At 49.2% G+C, this 17,902-nt stretch overlaps 1 protein-coding gene and 1 long non-coding RNA gene across 2 annotated transcripts; one reads left to right on the top strand and one right to left on the bottom strand.

Annotated features, from left to right (window-relative positions):
- Nucleotides 1-2,225: 2,225 nt before the first annotated feature.
- Nucleotides 2,226-3,164, top strand: LOC131819283 (olfactory receptor 2C1). The gene has a single exon (XM_059154192.1). The coding sequence runs from the start codon at nucleotides 2,226-2,228 to the stop codon at nucleotides 3,162-3,164; it is 939 nt and encodes a 312-aa protein (XP_059010175.1).
- Nucleotides 3,165-5,244: 2,080 nt separating this feature from the next.
- On the bottom strand, nucleotides 5,245-8,120 carry LOC131819292 (uncharacterized). Its single transcript, XR_009349127.1, has 2 exons — nucleotides 8,024-8,120; nucleotides 5,245-7,456 (listed from the first exon to the last, which is right to left on the bottom strand). It is a non-coding gene; the product is annotated as an uncharacterized LOC131819292 (long non-coding RNA).
- Nucleotides 8,121-17,902: the final 9,782 nt, after the last annotated feature.

The following is a 17,902-nucleotide window of genomic DNA, read 5'->3' as shown; positions in this document are numbered from 1 at the left end:
TCATGCCAACTTGGGTAGTCTCAGCTTGAATAGCTGTCTTTAGTAGAGTATCATTAGTTTTGATATAGTGTTCCGTGATTCATTGTTTGCATATAAGACCCAGTGCACCATGCAGTCCATGCCCTCCTTAATACCCATCAACAGGCTTACCTCCCCCCACCCCTTCTCTTCTAAAACCCTCCGTTTGTTTTCTGGAGTCCATAGTCTCTCATGGCTCATCTCCCACTCAAATTTCTCCCTCTTCATTATTTCCTTCTCCTAATATCCTCCATGCTATTCCTTATGTTCCACAAATAAGTGAAACCATATGATAATTTACTTTCTCTGCTTGACTTATTTCACTCAGCATCATCTCCAGTTCCATCCATCATGATGCAAAAGTTGGGTATCCATCCTTTCTGATGGCTGAGTAATACTCCATTGTGTATATGGACCACATCTTCTTTATCCATTTGTCTACTGAAGGGCATCTTGGCTCTTTCCACATTTTGGCTGTTGTGGACATTGCTGCTATGAACATTGGGTGCATATGGCCCTTCTTTTCGTGACATCTGTATCTTTGGGATAAAGACTCAGTGGTACAATTGCTGTGTCATAGGGAAGCTCTATTTTTAATTTTTTGAGGAAACTCCACACTGTTTTCCAAAGTGGCTGTACCAATTTGCATTCCCACCAACAGTGTAAGAGGGCTCCCCTTTCTCTACAACTTCTCCAACATTTGTTGTTTCTTGCCTTGTCAATTTTTGCAAGGCCTAATTTTTTTTTTAAAACTCTTCTTTTGGGGTACCTGGGTGGCTCAGTGGGTTAAGCCGCTGCCTTCGGCTCGGGTCATGATCTCAGGGTCCTGGGATCGAGTCCCACATCGGGCTCTCTGCTCGGCAGGAAGCCTGTTTCCTCCTCTCTCTCTCTCTCTGCCTGCCTCTCTGCCTACTTGTGATCTCTCTATGTCAAATAAATAAATAAAATCTTTAAAAAAAATAAAGTAAAACTCTTCTTTTTTTTTTAAGATTTTATTTATTTATTTGACAGAGAGAAATCACAAGTAGACGGAGAGGCAGGCAGAGAGAGAGGGAAGCAGGCCCCCTGCCGAGCAGAGAGCCCGATGCGGGACTTGATCCCAGGACCCTGAGATCATGACCTGAGCCGAAGGCAGCAGCTTAACCCACTGAGCCACCCAGGCACCCCTGCAAGGCCTAATTTTTATTTGTGAGATGTTAAGAGCTACTCCATGGGGATGATGGTTATATATCTCAAAAGATCAAGGATACCCTCCAAAATCTTCCAGTTTCCTTTACCAATAATGGGTACCCACTAACTCTTTTAACCCCCTATGCATAACTGCTGTTTATTTCCTTAGCCTGTTCCACCTAACTTTACTGAGGCTTATGTGAAGTTTGTTTATCCTGCCTTTACCTCCTCCTAACTTACATGTTTGTGTCTTCTGTATTTGGTGAATTATTGACTCTTTTCACTTTTTTCATGATTTTATAGACTCATCATGTTCTTCTTCAAACTTCTTCTTTTTAGACCAGGAGTTTTCACCAAGAATGGGAAGGATTTGGAAGAGAGGGGAGATGTTTATCAGCAACTTCTGGAGAGCTTTTCCAAATAGAGTGAGTTCGCTTCCCTCTCCCATGAACATATAAAAACCTTGGCTGGGGAAATGTGTATTTTTTTAAAAGGTTTTATTTATTTATTTGGCAGACAGATCACAAGTAGGCAGAGAGGCAGGCAGAGAGTGGAGGAAGCAGGCTCCCTGCTGAGCAGATAACCCAATTCGGGGTCAATCCCAGGGCCTTGGGATCATGACCTGAGCTGAAGGCAGAGGCTTTAACCCACTGAACCACCCAAGCGCCCCGGGAAATGTGCATTTTAAGAATTTCTACATGTAATTCTAATGGTCAACTCCCTCTACCCTGTTGTGACCACTGTGCTAAAGGTCCCTAATCTTTTTGTTCTTCATAAGGCACTTTTTTCAATGCAACAATAACTCACGTTTGCCATTCGATGGAATAAAGTTTCCATTCATGTGGGACTGACAGTTGTTGGGGATTGCAGTGAACATGTGCAGTCACAAAAATTAAATTGGTACTTACATATGACGCCCAGAAAACTGATAGACTCTCTCTGATGCAGAGAAGACTTATCTACTTTGCTTTTTTTACTTGCTTTTCTCTCAGTGGTTTTCCCTGGACAGATCCCTCAAGTGACTGACAGCAACCAGAATGGCAGATTCCAACTACAGCTTCTCGGAGGGCTTCATTCTGATGGGCGTATCTGACCATCCTCAGCTAGAGATCATCTTTTTCATAGTCATTCTCTTCTCTTACTTGCTGACCTTGCTTGGGAACTCAACCATTATCCTACTTTCCTGCCTGGATGCCCGGCTCCACACTCCCATGTACTTCTTCCTCAGCAACCTCTCGTCCCTAGACCTTGCTTTTACTACTAGCTCGGTCCCCCAAATGCTGATCAACTTATGGGGACCAGACAAGACCATAAGCTATGGAGGCTGTGTGACCCAGCTCTACGTTTTCCTCTGGCTGGGGGCTACCGAGTGCATTCTGCTTGTGGTGATGGCATGGGACCGCTATGTGGCAGTTTGCCGCCCTCTGCACTACACCACCGTGATGAACCCTCGGCTGTGCTGGCTGTTGGCTGCCATTGCATGGTTGGGTGGCTTGAGCAACTCTCTGATCCAGTCGACGTTCACTCTGCAGCTCCCATTATGTGGGCACCGGAAGGTGGACAGCTTCCTGTGTGAGGTGCCTGCCATGATCAAACTGGCCTGTGGAGACACGAGTCTCAATGAGGCTGTGCTCAATGGTGTCTGCACCTTCTTCACTGCTGTCCCTCTGAGCGTCATCCTGATCTCCTACTGCTACATAGCTCAAGCAGTGCTGAAGATCCGCTCAGCGGAGGGACAGAGAAAGGCCTTTAATACGTGCCTCTCCCACCTGGTGGTGGTGTTACTCTTCTATGGCTCAGCTATCTATGGCTATCTCCTTCCAGCTAAGACCAGCAGCCAGGATCAGGGCAAATTCATTTCCCTCTTCTACTCTGTGGTCACACCAATGGTGAACCCTCTCATCTACACTCTAAGAAACAAGGAGGTAAAGGGAGCACTAAGGAGGCTGCTGGGAAAGGGACGAGAACTTGGCTGAGAGAAGGGAAAACTCCCATCATCATTTAACTCCTCTTCCTCTTCTGCCTTTATCTCATTCTCACTCTGTCCTGATGAATATGAGGAGAGCCAGCCCTAGTGCAACCAAGATATATTCCCCAAAACCCTAAACTGCGAAGATATGGTTAGTTGTTTCTAATATTCTGTGCTTATGTACTAAAAATCCTGTGGACTACAGATAACGATAGATCTTAGGTGAGTCTCATCAACAGCTCAGAGGTTGTTGACTCAGTACAGACATAGCTCACTGTCTTGTTGTACTCATGTTATATGTTATTTATTACACGTAATAATATTACTTTTCTATTTGTAAAAAATTAAGCACTTTAAAAGGCAGTTCCACTTGAAATATCCTTATATAATGATATAATTCCATAAAATAATCAGAATTGATTAATAGTAAATGAAAACTCAAACAGTTCACCTTTGTACCTATCCATTCCCCCATCTTTCTCAATCTCTTTTTGCCTCTTCTCAGTATTTCAGTCTATCTACCCGTACTTTCTTTTTTTAAATTTTTTAAAAGATTTTATTTATTTATTTGAGAGAGAGACAGTGAGAGAGAACATGAGCGAGGAGAAGGTCAGAGAGAGAAGCAGACTCCCCGTGGAGCTGGGAGCCCGATGCGGGACTTGATCCCAGGACTCCGGGATCATGACCTGAGCCGAAGGCAGTCGTCCAACCAACTGAGCCACCCAGGCGTCCCCCGTACTTTCTTTTTTAAAAAAGATTTTATTTATTTATTTGAGAGAGAAAGAGAGAGAGAGAGAGTGCACAAGCTGGGGGGAGGGGCAGAGGGAGAGGGAGAAGTAGACTCCCCACTGAACAGGAATCCCGACACAGTGCTTGGTCGCAGGACCCTGGAATCATGTTCTGAGCTGAAGCCAGACGTCCAACTGACTGAGCCACCCAGATGCCCTTGTTAACTAATACTTCTTATCCATATGTTCCTTTGTCATCTTGTTTATCTTCCTTATGTCTACATGCCATCTCCTGCTTCATCTAATATTTAATGAGGAAAAAAGAAAGACTCTTTTCCTTTCAATTAAACCTTTTTATTTAAATTTCCTCCTCCAAAGTCCCAGCCATGAGATTTGTTATCAGCATTTGGATATGTTATATAATTGCTGGATTATGGGATGCTCTGAGATTCTTTAAGCAAGTTTAGGATCCCAGTAAAGATCAATCTCTCCATAAAGCATGTCCCCTGCCTCAAGTTCTGGTTTTTTTTTTTTTTCAATCTTAACATTACTGGAATTCAGCAATCAGTCCAGCACACCATGAGTCAACTTGAGGAACACAGGTATTAGAATTAGAATGCCAATATGTGATATAGCACACTAGAATTGCCATGGGAATACATACATACTACCATATTTCATGTACTCTTTCCTTAGAGAAACTGGGTTAGTATGAGTAAGTTGTTTAGCAACTACATTTCCAAAGAAAAGGAAATCAATAGTTTTAGGACTATTTTCAGAAGAGTGATATACTTTATGTATATCACTCCACAACACTTAAACACATGTCTCATACGTAGAAGATGCTCAATAAATATTTAGTGAAATGAATTAAGCCCCACACATTTTCACACTATGAACTAAACTTGTGAAATGAAGGATTTTTATGTTTACTACTTTGGAGCTACCCTGTCTCTTGGACAGTGCCAAACAAAAAGTGACAAATATCCACCTTGAACATATCTATAATGCCCCCTCCAAATAAATCTAGTTATGTTATTGTTCTGAATTGGTTTTTCCAGTTGTAATCCGAGCCATGACCTATATTAATGATTTTCCACTCAGTAATATTTCAAGTGTGTCTCCAGATCTAACCAAGTACTGGCATTATCTTGGTGTATTTATCAAACTCCAGAGACTTGCAGGTTCAAATTTTTTATTAAAAAGCAAGCTTAGAGTACACGAAGTTCTCAGAAGGTAGGGTCAGAATGACTAAACTCCTACGTTAATATATAAACCAGAATGGCAGTGGATTAATTTATGAGAACCGTAACTACCAAGGAAACTGAACAGTCATATCTTCTAGGCAAGTCATTTAAATTGCTAAGTAACTTGGAAGGAAATAGGAAAATAAAGAGGGAATCCTTAAACACTTTGGAGTAATGAAGAACTTCCCATCAAAATTACAGAATATTTTTAATCTAACGTGGAGTTAGAGTCATAGTAAAACACAGGGGACTGGAGGAGAAAAAGCGAATTGTCATATTTGCCGTTTTCCACAATCATTCTGCTCTCTCTTTCCTAAAATGTAGCTGTCTAGTTACTCTGCGCTCTAAGTAGGGACACAGCAGATAACAGAAAAGTCATGACACAAGGAGGTATGAGCATTTTTATGTACTCCAGAAATAATGAGATATGGTAGCTAGTAGATTTGATCTCTCCAGCACTCACTTTTTATCATCTGTAAAGTGAATAGAATACCTTGCAGGATCATTTTAAGGATCAAATAGACAATGCGTGCAGGATTGTTTAGAAAAAACTACTCAGTGTTATATTTAATCAAAGTGGAATGCATTCGTAGGGAGATTAGTTAGTCTATTTCACTTCCCACCTCCTTCCATTTATGTCCTGATCCAGTATACTCCTTCACTGGGCAACCAGTGTCTTCATAAATGATGGATGGATGAATGGGCCAGCATAAAGGCAGAGAGACCACAGAGGAGTCTGCACTAACTTCCCTCAAACTCCACATCCCAATCTATCAGCTCATTCTTCAAAATATATCCATAATATCCCAATCAAGGATAACAAAGACACATCAAAATTAGGAAAAGTATTTCAGTGTCCACCAAAATGGAAATGATTAAAGATTGAATAACGTTCTGGTATATGACTAAATGGGGCAGTCTAAAGATAAAAGGTGAGGTCGATATATCGAAATAGAAAACCTTCAAGATAAACGGGCAAAATTTCATAGGCAGGCTCAGAAAAATATACACACAAGTAACAGTTATTTCCTCTGGGAAGAGAGTGCAGCTTGTGGAATAAGAAATGCGGAAACTCTTTTCATGGGAGAACGGTTTGCGGTACGCACGGGATATTTAAAACTGAAACAGGGAAGAAAACTTTGGGTTGGAAACCCTAGTTCTCTCGTGACAGTCACTTAAAAACGGTCGTGGTTTCCTCTTCTCGAGGACGAAAAAGGTAATTCTATTGACTTAATAGGATGTCAGGATGACGTAGTATGGACGTGTTTACAAGTGTGCGTAGCACATCAATACCGCGACGGTCTTTAACCACTTCGCTGTCCCATCTGCAAAACCCACTGAGCAACACCTACATTGGAAAGAAAACCCATGCAAGTCGGAAGCGGAAGCGTCTGGCCAACAGAAGAGCAGTAACCAATAGGAGAGAGTTAACAAACGCCTAAAGCCCCGCTCCCCCCACCCGCCGTTTGCTTAAATACACCGATTGGCTCCAGGGCAAGACACGAAGAAGATCCTGTCGATTCATTGGTGAGGAGGAGGCGGAAACCAGAGAAACCGAAAGGTCCTTTAGGAAGCGCCTGCGTACTCCGCCCCGCCCATTGGTGGTGGGGGGGAGGGCTGAGCCGTTGCGCATGCGTCAGGCCGTCCGAAGGTCCCGGCATTCCCCGCGGCAGCTTTCGGTCTAGCGCGTTGGAAAAGATGGAGTGGCTCGTGAGTGACTCTTGTGAAGCTGACTTTTCCCGTCTGGAAGGCCCCGAGCTCTGCGGCCCCTCCCTGTATCCTGCAGCTGTGGTCTTCCCTCCCGGGACGCGAAGACCGAGTGGCAGTGTGCCGGCACCTCGCCCCTCTTGGGGGGTGTGGGGAGGAAGTGGCCGGCGCGCCACCCGTCTCCCTTCGGGGCACCCGTCCGCGCATTTCCGCGTGGAGAGACCTTTGAAAGGTTCCGAGCCTCCTGCCCTTGCGATGTACGGCGCTGAAGCACGCGTTCACTGAGGCCCTTCGGAAGAGCACTCAGACCCTCATCTTGCCCTCCAAGAGCTCCTAAGCCGGTGAAGACAACCCACCAGAAACGTCCTGGTATTGGTTGGCGTTACATAAGGCGCTTTGAGAGCGAGTTAGAGACAGGGCCGAGGAGGAGTTCCCAGCGTTCGGAGGCTTCAAGAAGGCGGTGGTGATAGTGGCAGTACTCGTCTTGTGGGGTCTTGCCTTTCCATAGTGCTCTCTTTGAGGACAAAAAAGTTTCCTTCTTTCCACATTTCTAGGCTCAAGTGCCCTTCCTCCCCTGGTTGGAGGGACGGAGACCTGCAGCCCCTCCTGTTCACTTTCTGTGGAAAGAAAGAAGAGGACCCTAAAAAAAGAGTACTCTAGGCAGGAAAAATTTAGTTGGTCAGGGCACTGAGACTGGAAAGGCCAGAGCCTGTTTATTCCAGAACCTAGAACTGGTTCACCTGAGCTGGTTGGGGAATGTGCATAGGGTAGTAGACAGTGAGGCTGGAGGGGCCTCAATTGTCGAGGACAACCTTGCAAGCCTGGAGATCGTAGCTTATTTCAGTGGTAACAAGAAGTCTCCAGGGCCTTGGAAGAGATTTGTTGTACAATTGGATTAGATATATGGAGAGTCAGGAAGTCCAGATTTGCTATGTAGGAAGACCAGGTGGAGAGATGAAAACTTTTATACCAGCCTGGTCTAATGACGTGTCCCTAGACCGGGGTTCCTAACCAAGGACGATTTTGTCTGAAAAGGCACATGGTAACAATGGAGTCAATTTTGTGGTAACACCTCAGGGTTGGTCATTACATCTAGTGGGTGGAGGCCAGGAGTGCAGCTACCTGTTTCCTATAATGCACAAAACATTACCTCTCCCCGCACCATACCTTTCCACAATAAATACCTTTCTGGACCAAGATGTCAGTAGTACTGAGGTTCAGCCATCCTGTTTAGAAAGTTAGTAGTGAAAATAGAGGGAAGACAGAGACATTTCAAACAGACCAGTTTCCTCTTCTTTTGTAGTAGTGTGCATTGGGCTTCCCAGGAAACCCAGACTTTACTTGAAACACTTAGTAAATCACATATTTCTGCAAACTCCAGAGGTACCACTACAATGGCGAAGTCCATGGAGCACGTCTGACCCACTTCTTCCATCTGCCAGAACAGGGTTGGCTGCACCAAGTTTTCTCTTGGAGGCCTGACCCCTGCCTCAGTGACTTAGGTTACTTGCTAGAGTCCTTTGTTCTCACTGTCTGCCAGGAAGCCAGGCAAGGATGAGTAACAGAACAATGGTGTGGGAGCTAAAATACAAAATGCAGAGATTCGCACGTGATGTGGTCAGTGGAGAAATGTGTGCGCTCCAGCCCAGGGTCCCAGTATTCCCCAGCCGGTTCCTGCACTGGCTGGTAGGGTATTCCCCTCACAGGAGAGGCCGAGAAGAGGGGTCGGGCAGCTGGAGGGATCCAGCTCCCGTTTCGGTTGTGAGCACCCAACTACCATCTTAGACTGAGGAACCACAGCAGATATCTGTGAAGGGGGGGGGGGGGGCGGTGGCGGCCTGTGGCTTTGGCCGTCATCTTTGGGTTGTGAGAATGTTGAGGGTCTTGCCCGCAGGAGTGGTTAGTAAATCACAAGGAAGTGCCCACTGAGATTCTATCAATTAGTTAAAATGTTTCCGTGAGGGAGGGAATTACAGAAACCATTTGGTGAGTGCCAGGATTTCTTACACAGGAGGGAAAACTGGCTTCTTAATAGACACGTGAAGGGCTGAACCAAACCAGGAGGCTGTTCTGTACCAGAGAAGAGAGCTGTAGGTTTGAAGGTGTTCCCTGCTATACACCTACTTCAGATTCCTCCTCCAGGGGCCAGTGCAGTGGTGAGGCTGTGGGAGTCCATGGGAGGTAGGCAGAAAGGTACTCGACACTGTGAGCACAGGGAGCAGCTAGTCCCCGTGGGGTTGGGGGAACGCAGTGAAAGGTTGGATTAATCAGGACTTGTAAGAGATGCCCGGCAGAGCTGGGTCCCATCTTGAGGGTGTTGGAGCCGGAGGTGCTGCCCGACTGGTGCTGGTGTTTTTCTAGGTCCAGTGAGGTGATTCTGGAAGATGAGTGTCCGTTTCACTGACGGTGTTGTATGCGGCTGCTAAAGAACTGGGTATAGCAAAGAACAAGAAAATACCAAATATTTCTTGAAGGAATGAATAAATGAATGTGCTCTCCCGTTCCTACCTGTCTCCTCCAGACTGTCCAGGGCAGCTGACAGGCGAGGGCTGGGCTCTTCCTTTCTCTGCCCGGCAGACGGGGGCTTGAAGCAGTTTGGAGTGGGGAGGCAGCCTCACTTCAACAAGGCAAGCAGTCAGCAGTTGCCCCCAGCTCCCTGGCAGCACCCGGGAGTGGGAGGAGCCTGCTGGAGAGGCTGCCTGGGCGCCACCGTTGTTGTTTCCACTGACTTCCGCTGGTTCACTCATTAAACAAATCCAGCTCCTTGACCAGGTATGCACAGCCCTTCCCTGCAGATCCACCCTGGATTCTGTCTCTTCCCCACTGTGATGTCCAGTAGAGTCAGGTGTCCCAGGACAGGTCACAGTGAAACCCAGAAAGATGCTATTTTTACCCTCTGCATAGAGCAGCGTTGCGCCTGGGGCTCTGGGAACCGACCAGCATAGGCTGTTGTGGGAGTCCTGCTCGGGAACGGTGTGTGCAGGCAAATGTGGGTGCCTGGGCAAGGCTCAACTGAAGGAGACACTGACACGGATTCTTAGGACTTGCCTGCCTTCTCTTTCTTCCCTAAAACTAAAACTTTTCTTTATTGTTTTGAAGAAGAAAATTGTTCTTGCTTAATTCCTCAAAAAGATTGAAGCAGCCACCATGACTCTTACTTTCACTGTAATTCGAGAAAGTACTAACAGCTTGTGTGCACAGGCCAGGAACCAGGCGACGCCCATCTCTGACCACGTTTAATCCGTGGAAATTTCACAGGTTAAATATCTCTTCAGAGTAATGGGTTATAGGTTGTTTCTTAGTACTCCTCAATGCAGGTCCTTCCTCCTGCACCCGTTTCCTTACACCTCTGATGTCCCCCGCGCCGTGAGCATGCAGCCCACCTCCAACCCAATTCTGCTGCTCCCCTCTGTGTCCTCCTGTGCCAACACAAGCTCTTCGGCACTTTCAGGAACCTGTGGGCCTATGCACAAGGATAAAGTTTTTTGGTTTTTACAAGATTTTCTTTATTTTAGGGAGAGAGAAAGCACATTTGCAGGAGTGTGGGGCAGAGGCAGAGGGAGAAGCACACTCCCCACTGAGCAGGGAGCCCTACACAGGCCTTGATCCCAGGACCCCGGGATAATGACCTGAGCCAAAGGCAGACCCTTAACTGACTGAGCCACCCAGGTCCCCAAGGATAAAGTCTCTAATCGAGAAAATAAGCACCAAAAGCCGAGAGAGCACAGGGAAAGACACCATTATTTTCATTAGAAATAGTAATGCTTATAAACCTGTAGAAACCATTAAATGTAACACAAGAAACCAGGAACCTGGGTGGGCATGATACAGAGGAGAAATCTTAGAAAAAGGAACCCAGATGGCACACCTGCTCTGAGATTAAGTCACTTAGAGTAGTGGTACCCTGTGACTTAAGCTGTCCCTCCTGCTTTACTCTCTTTTCTGGGTGACTGGCGGACAGAGCAGTGACCTACTCTGAGGTAGACATGGCAGAGAGCAGGTGCCTAGAGGTCATTGGATTAGGATTCATGAAGGCCATTCCCTTCCAGATGTGCTTCCCATGAGCAGGGAAAAGGTCTTCTCTGACCTGCCCCAGAAACCGTTCCCAGGCCTCTAGCCACCCAATCTCTCTCCAGGACAAGGTTACCCTTGTTTCCTGGCAGGACTGTGGATCTGTGTGGAGGTCCACTGTGACAGGACTGTGGGTCACAGGCGTGCCTAGGAAGAGAGCTGGGCACATGTACTCGGATTCCTGTCCCTGCTGTGGTTCTTTTTTTTTTTTTTTTTTTGTTAAAGCTTTTATTTATTAATTTGACAGAGAGAAATCACAAGTAGATGGAGAGGCAGCCAGAGAGAGAGAGAGATAGGGAAGCAGGCTCCCTGCTGAGCAGAGAGCCCGATGCGGGACTCGATCCCAGGACCCTGAGATCATGACCTGAGCCAAAGGCAGCGGCTTAACCCACTGAGCCACCCAGGCGCCCTCTGCTGTGGTTCTTGAGATCCGCTTGTAAGTATCCTGCCGAGCCAGGGACTCGCTCACAGAAGCCTCCACAAGCCGATAGATGCTTCGGGAGAGACTCACTAGGGGACCGATGTGTTGACTTTCCAATGCCCTCATAACCTGTGTCCCTTTTTGGGGTGTGCGTGTGTCTTCTCTGTGTGCCCCTGATGGGGGGTGAGGACAGGGTTCTTGGGGATGCTTTTCTCACACCGAGAGCACTTGTAGGGCTTCTCCTCAGTGTGAGTCTTCTGGTGGGCATGGATGTGGGAGCTTTTCCCACATGTGCACAGGGCTGGGGACTCCACCGGCTGTGGACTCGCCGGTGAGCACTGAAGCTGTTGTTGCATCTCTTCCCACAGACGGTGCACTGATAAGGCTTCTCCCCGGTGTGGGTCCTCTGGTGGACAATGAGGCTGGAGCTCTGGTTGAAGCTTTTCCCACATTCCCCGCAGCCATAGAGGCACTATGGCTACCACTCTCTCCACTGTGTGCGTCCTTAGGTGCGCAGAGAGCTTGGAGCCCTCACTGAAGCCTTTCCCGCATTCGCCGCACTTGTGACGCTCCTCTCCTGTGTGGACTCTGGTGCCGAATGAGGTAGGAACCTCGGCTAAAGCTTCTCCCACACTGCTGGCACTTAGATGTTTTCCCAGTTCGGGGAACTGGGAAGCCCTGAGAGCCCTGAGAGTCGTCTCCCCTACTCAGAGATGGGCACAGGCCTTCTCTCTGGCCCGGAGTGTCAGCTGCCTCCTCCTCTCCTGGGACGGGGGTCTCCTGCCTGTTCCCCTGGAGAACATCCACGTTGCCCTCCTGGCTCAGGCTCACCCTTCTGGTCTCTCCTGGGCTCAGGGTTTTCCCTAGACTTTCTCCACACGGCCTTCCTCACTTCTGCTTGCCCCAAGTTATCCGTTTTTTGATTCTCTTTTTTAGTTTTGTTTTTGATCTCAAGACCTGAGGGAACAGAAAGACACAGGGCTGTGGAGAAAGAACAGGACAACAAGGAAAGTTGCTGTTAAAGCACCATAAGGGACAAATACGTAAATGGAATTCTTCATGGGAGTCAGCCTTGTGCTAAGCAATAGCCTAAGTGCATTTTCCAGTTTTACTATGTTCACGATCCAAACCCTGTGGTCGTGAGGAAAAAACCTGGAGATCCCATGTACTGTTCTATGGTGTCTTTCTTTTTCTTTCTTTCTTTCTTTCTTTCTTTCTTTCTTTCTTTCTTTCTTTCTTCCTTTCTTTTTTTAAGTTCTTATTATTTATGAGAAGGTAAAAGCAAGTTACGTACACTGGCGAGGGAGTGGGACAAACAGGTTCCCCACTGAGCAGGGAGCTCAACATGGGGACTCAATCCAAGAACCCTGGGAGCATGACCTGAGCTGAAGGCAGATGCTTAACCAGCTTAGCCACCCAGGCATCCCCTATATGGAAATTGTTCCCAGGATTCAGCCTTTTGTTAAGTACTAGCCTAGTTCATTCTCTGATTTCAGAATTTACAAACTCCTAACCCTGGGCTTACAGGAAAATCACTCCTAGATTCTATTTACTGTCCTATACTACTCCTCTTTGTTTGTAATAGATTTTATGTATTTGACACAGAGACAGCGTCTTTGCACAAGTAGGCAGAGCAGCAAGCAGGGGGAGAGGGAGAAGTACGTCCCCGTTGAGCAGGGATCCTGATGCAGGGCTCCATCCCAGGACCCCAGGATCACAACAGGAGCCGAGGCACATGCTTAACTGACTGAGCCACCCTGGCATCCCTATACTGTCTCTTTCTGGATGTTCAGACACAGTGATCTATCTGAGGCCGAGAGGCCAGCTCTGTTTGTGCCAGTCTGTCCCCAGGTGTCACTTCCTTTGTCGACGGCCTCGCCGCCGGCAGCTGAGTAGCAATAGGCTGCCCTGAGCTCGGCGGAAACGAGGGGAAAGCGTGCTACGGGGACGCGGCCAGCACACACTGGGGTCAGGACAGGAGGGCATTGCTGGAGCAGGAGGGAAGGGGAGAGAGTCTGGGCTGGAGGCCCACAGTGGTCTGAGGAAGCCAAGGACGTTTGCTGCACAGGGAAATGCCATGTGCTCCGTGAGAGAGGCCGGCGGAGGCGGACCTGGGCTGCAGAGGGCACGGGGAAAAGCCGCATTGCTGAGCACCAGCCTCTCTGGCCTGTACTGGGCCATCTGTCGGGGCTGTGGGCTCGCAGCAGCGGAGGCAGTGTCCTCTTGATGGGGGGGTGACAGCCTCTGGGGAGACTTCCCTGTCCCCTGGCTGTCAGAGCCAAGAGTCCTACCCATTCTGTGTGGGAACAAGACCAGCAGGTTCCGTCTCCTACCTTCCCGGCCAGTTTCCTGGAAGTCCCCTTCATCCCCGGCCACGCCGTCCGCCCAGGCCCCTTCTCCGATAGCTATGTGCTTCCTGTTCTGCCAACTCAGCTCTCCAGACTCCACAGCCCTTCCCTCGTGGCCGGAACAGCACAGCTCACCACCTTGGGTGCAGAGGCCCAGGAACTTGACCGGGCACCCACTGCCTCATGAAGGACACGAGGCTCCAGCACACGGCCCGCCCCCACCTCCCAGCACCTCGACCGCTGGCTGCTGAACTCGGCACAGGACAGCTCTGGGGCCCACAGAACGCCCTGCTCCCAGAGATGTCCTGCCACCACCCTGTAGGTCTGGCTGTGCTGTCGAGACCGAGTTCATCAGGAAGTTGAGTGTCCCAGAGGATGGCCAGGAGGGTCTCGGTCTCCTTGTCGCCCCAGGGCACACCTGCTGCCAGGGGACAAGGGACACACTGTGAGACCACAGGGGCCTGCACACCGCACGACAGAGGTAGCCACTCAGGAAGCAATGTGCCAGTTTGTCCAGCTCGGCCGCGGCTGCGTGTGGCCATGCCCAGGAAGCTACCCCACTGTGGGCTTCCTTCCTCACACACCTAGCGGAAAGGGCATCCTCTGATGGGGAGGGGCTGTGGGGTATTTACCAGAGCTGCCCTTCTCTTTTTTATCCCGAATCCCACTTCTTTGTCCTGAGAGCTGCCTATGTCTTCGCTTGGGGGCCTCCCTGGGTGTATGGCTCTAAGGGTCTGACCCTCTGAAGGGCCCGCTGCCCCCTGAAGGCCTGGGCACACAAGCCCACCAGCACCACTCAGTGCCCGCCGCCCCTCAGGACGGCTCTGGCTGTGTGCGCACGTGCATTCGCACCTTCCTGCTCTTCCCATGGGCCTCGTCTCCCGGGCTGCGGGCTGTCCCCCAGCCCCATGCTCCACCTGCCACACTCTGTCCCCACTGCTTTCCATGTCTCGCCCCTCCCTCGGTCCCACTCATTGTCACACATGCTGGCCGCCCCGTCCTGATCCTCTGGTGTCTTGCTTTCCCTTTTTTGCAGTTTGTGTGTCGTGCCTGCTTTCAGACTCTCCCGGTTTCTCCTTCCCTCACCCAGCAGTCTTTTTTTTTTTTTTTTTTTTAATATTTTATTTATTTATTTGAGAGAGAGACAGTGAGAGAGAGCATGAGCGAGGAGAAGGTCAGAGAGAGAAGCAGACTCCCCATGGAGCTGGGAGCCTGATGCGGGACTCGATCCGAGGAATCCAGGATCATGACCTGAGCCAAAGGCAGTCGTCCAACCAACTGAGCCACCCAGGCGTCCCCAGTCTGTGTGTCTTGAGAGAAAGAGGAACAGAGACAGTCTGTCCCTGAGGGAATGTGCATCCTTACCCAGAGTGTGATCTCTGTCATTCTTCTGAGTGATGCCCCTGCAGAGGGCCCTCTCTGTAGGGTCAAGATTGTTGGCATAATAGCCATTTATTTAAAAAAAAAAAAAAAAGAAAGAAAGAAAGGAAAGAAAAATTGCTTCATTCTAAAGCCGTATATACACATTACAGAAAAAACATGTTTCATGGGGGGTGGGGGAGGCTTTAAGCCCCCCCACCCAGAGATGACCCTTGTCTTCCTAAAAATACCACAGTAACTCAAGCCTTTCATTTTTCTCAGGCCAGCATAATATACACTGTCCCAGAAATCCATCCGCAGGAATCCTAGTATGGAAGTGTTCATTCTGTGGACCTAATAACAGAACTTCAGGGAACACACACAAGTCTGATCGGAGGAGTTTCCAGTACGAGGAATCGGAGCCCGAAGCCAGGGTGAGCAGCAGGAGCAGGCCTGGGCGCACGGAATCCTGCCCCTTCACATTCAACCCCACAGCCTCAGCAACCACACACCGGACGGCAGGGACGTTCCCAAGGATTCTAATGAAATAACGATATACTGATTGTTTCATCTGCTTAAAAGAGAACAGTACAGCAAATATAATGTCAACAATTAACAATTAAAATCAACAGTTTTGCCCTCCTCTCTCTTCCCATGTTGAAAAAAAAAAGCTGCATGAGAAGGGTTTGTCTCAAGTCCAGGAAGAGCTGCTGTGCAGGTGAGGGCAAGCTTGCGGATGTGAATGTACCTGGTTTAGAAGTAACAGAATTCAGTTGTAGTGAAGGAGAATTAGGGCTACACATAAGAAGTCTCCACCCTCTGTGCAGTTACCATTGAGTAACATTTGCAATATTGTTTTCTGGGTTATTTCAAAAGCATTTAATCTAAAACCCTGCAGCCTACTCAAGCTCAAAACTGCATTCCTCCTCAGCCCCAGGTGAGGGCAGAGACTTTGGCATACCTTCTGACTGTTCCCCAGCTCTGGGTTGTGAGCTCTGTGACCCCTTCAAAGTGCTTTCCTCTGTATCAATCCCCCGTTTCAGGTGGGATCTCAGTGACTTTCTAGGCACTCCCAACAGGGCTGTCTCCTCACTGAGCTCTTTCCAGTCCTTCCCAGAATCTGGGACCTGAGAACAGACCCCATCATCTGTCACTAGAAATTCTTGCATAAGGGACTATAAAACCTCTACAAGTGTCATTAGGAAACCATGTGAAACCTAGGAGGCAGAAAAGAAATAGTCTAAGACCTCTGTGATTAAAAAACAACAACAACAACAATAAAAAACAGAATTTGGTCTCACTCATCTGGTCTCTAGTGATTAAGATCAGGAGCTGCAAGCACCAGACAGAGATGAGGTGGTCGAGTGCTGGGCGGGCACGCATCTGCGGCAGGGGAGCACAGCAGCCTCTCGTGGGAAGTGCCTCTCTCCCCATGTCCAGGCTTCCCCACGTCTGCTCAGCTCCCCTGGCATAAAAGAGAGTTGTCACATCAGCCACTAACGTGTGCAGCTCACAGGCTGCTCCAGGACTCGGACCTTGGTTGCCAGACCCTGTCATCACCCTCCGCCTTGTCACAACCCAGCAGGGCTTGTAAAGCATAAGCCGCACGATACCCTGTCCAGCCCTCGCACCTCCCATCCTCCTCTCCTCCTGGACCTCACAGCCACCCCTCGCTGCTCCGCCAAATGGGCCACACCCTCGCCCACCCGAAGCTGCTGACACAGACAGTGCCTCCCTCCCAGCTCAGTTCCTGTGTCCTCTCCAACAGGCCATGTCCACTTCCTGTCCGCCCCGTGGTCCCTGTCCAGCACGTCAGCTGCTCATTCCTGCCAAGCACTTATCCCAAAGTAGCTTTCTTCCTTCACCTGTCGTCCGCTTCCCCATGGAGTGTGGCTCCTGCAGGCCAGGGACAACGCCTGTCACATTCACTGTGAAATCCCCAGTACGGGGCACGTGGCAGGCACTCAGAGCCACCTGCGTCCGTTATGTCCCCAGCTTCTAACTGGCCCTTAGTGAGCGAGGGGTGGTAGGCAGAGGCGGCTGGCGTCCTGACGCGTGCTACCAACCTGCTCTGCTCCCTCTCCCCTCCGTTTCCTGCTCTGCCCGTCCCATCCCAGACAGGTTTCAGGTAACTCTTTTAACCCTGACATTCCTGTACCATCTCACTCCTGTGAAGAGCTTGGCTCTGAAATGGTGGTGGCCACGAGGGAGAGACCGGCCCCACAGAGAGAGGCCAAGGGAGCCAGGAGCAGGAGGACTATCAGATGTAGCGGCTCCCGCTGGTCACCGACCCAGTCTCTAACTCTGTCCACGTGCTACTGCTTGGCCTTCTCTGCTCCCTCCTAGCGGTTAGTAATTGTCCCGATGCCCTGGATCCTTCAGGAACTTCCTCAGCCTGGACCCTGATGTCCCCACCACACGGTTCTGCCTTCTCCACATTATGTCAACACAGCTCTTCCTCCCGCAGCCCGAGGATACGTCTGCCTCCTCACTGGGGACACGGGCATCTCCCGTTCCAGGCATGTAGTCTCTGCAGCGAGCTATAGCTCTACAGCGAGCATGTAGCAGCGAGCTGCTTCCTGTTGACTGCAGAGGGGCTCAGCCTACAGCGTCCCTCTGGCCCACACTCCTCCTTTACTCTGTGCCTCTCCCAGACTTGGGATCTCAGTTGCCTTCCTCCCACAAACTCCTACAACCAAAGCCAAGTTCCTTTTCTTCTCCTGTGCCTCTCACAGCTCCCTTCTCCCAAAATGTACAAGATTGTTACACTGACCACATGTCCGACCTAGTCCCTAAGTGGACAAGGGCATACTTTGTGAAACTCATCACTATTCCATACCGACCCCTTAATCCTGGCAGCAGGA

The sequence above is a fragment of the Mustela lutreola genome, chromosome 17 (assembly GCF_030435805.1).
Source record: "Mustela lutreola isolate mMusLut2 chromosome 17, mMusLut2.pri, whole genome shotgun sequence".
NCBI lineage: Eukaryota > Metazoa > Chordata > Mammalia > Carnivora > Mustelidae > Mustela > Mustela lutreola.
The sequence above is the reverse complement of the archived record's forward strand: the minus strand, read 5'-3'. Positions and strand labels throughout refer to the sequence as shown.

What these genes read in the sequence shown, in the direction of transcription:
- LOC131819283 (XM_059154192.1), top strand. Translation starts at nt 2,226, where the DNA reads ATGGCAGATTCCAACTACAGCTTCTCGGAGGGCTTCATTCTGATGGGC.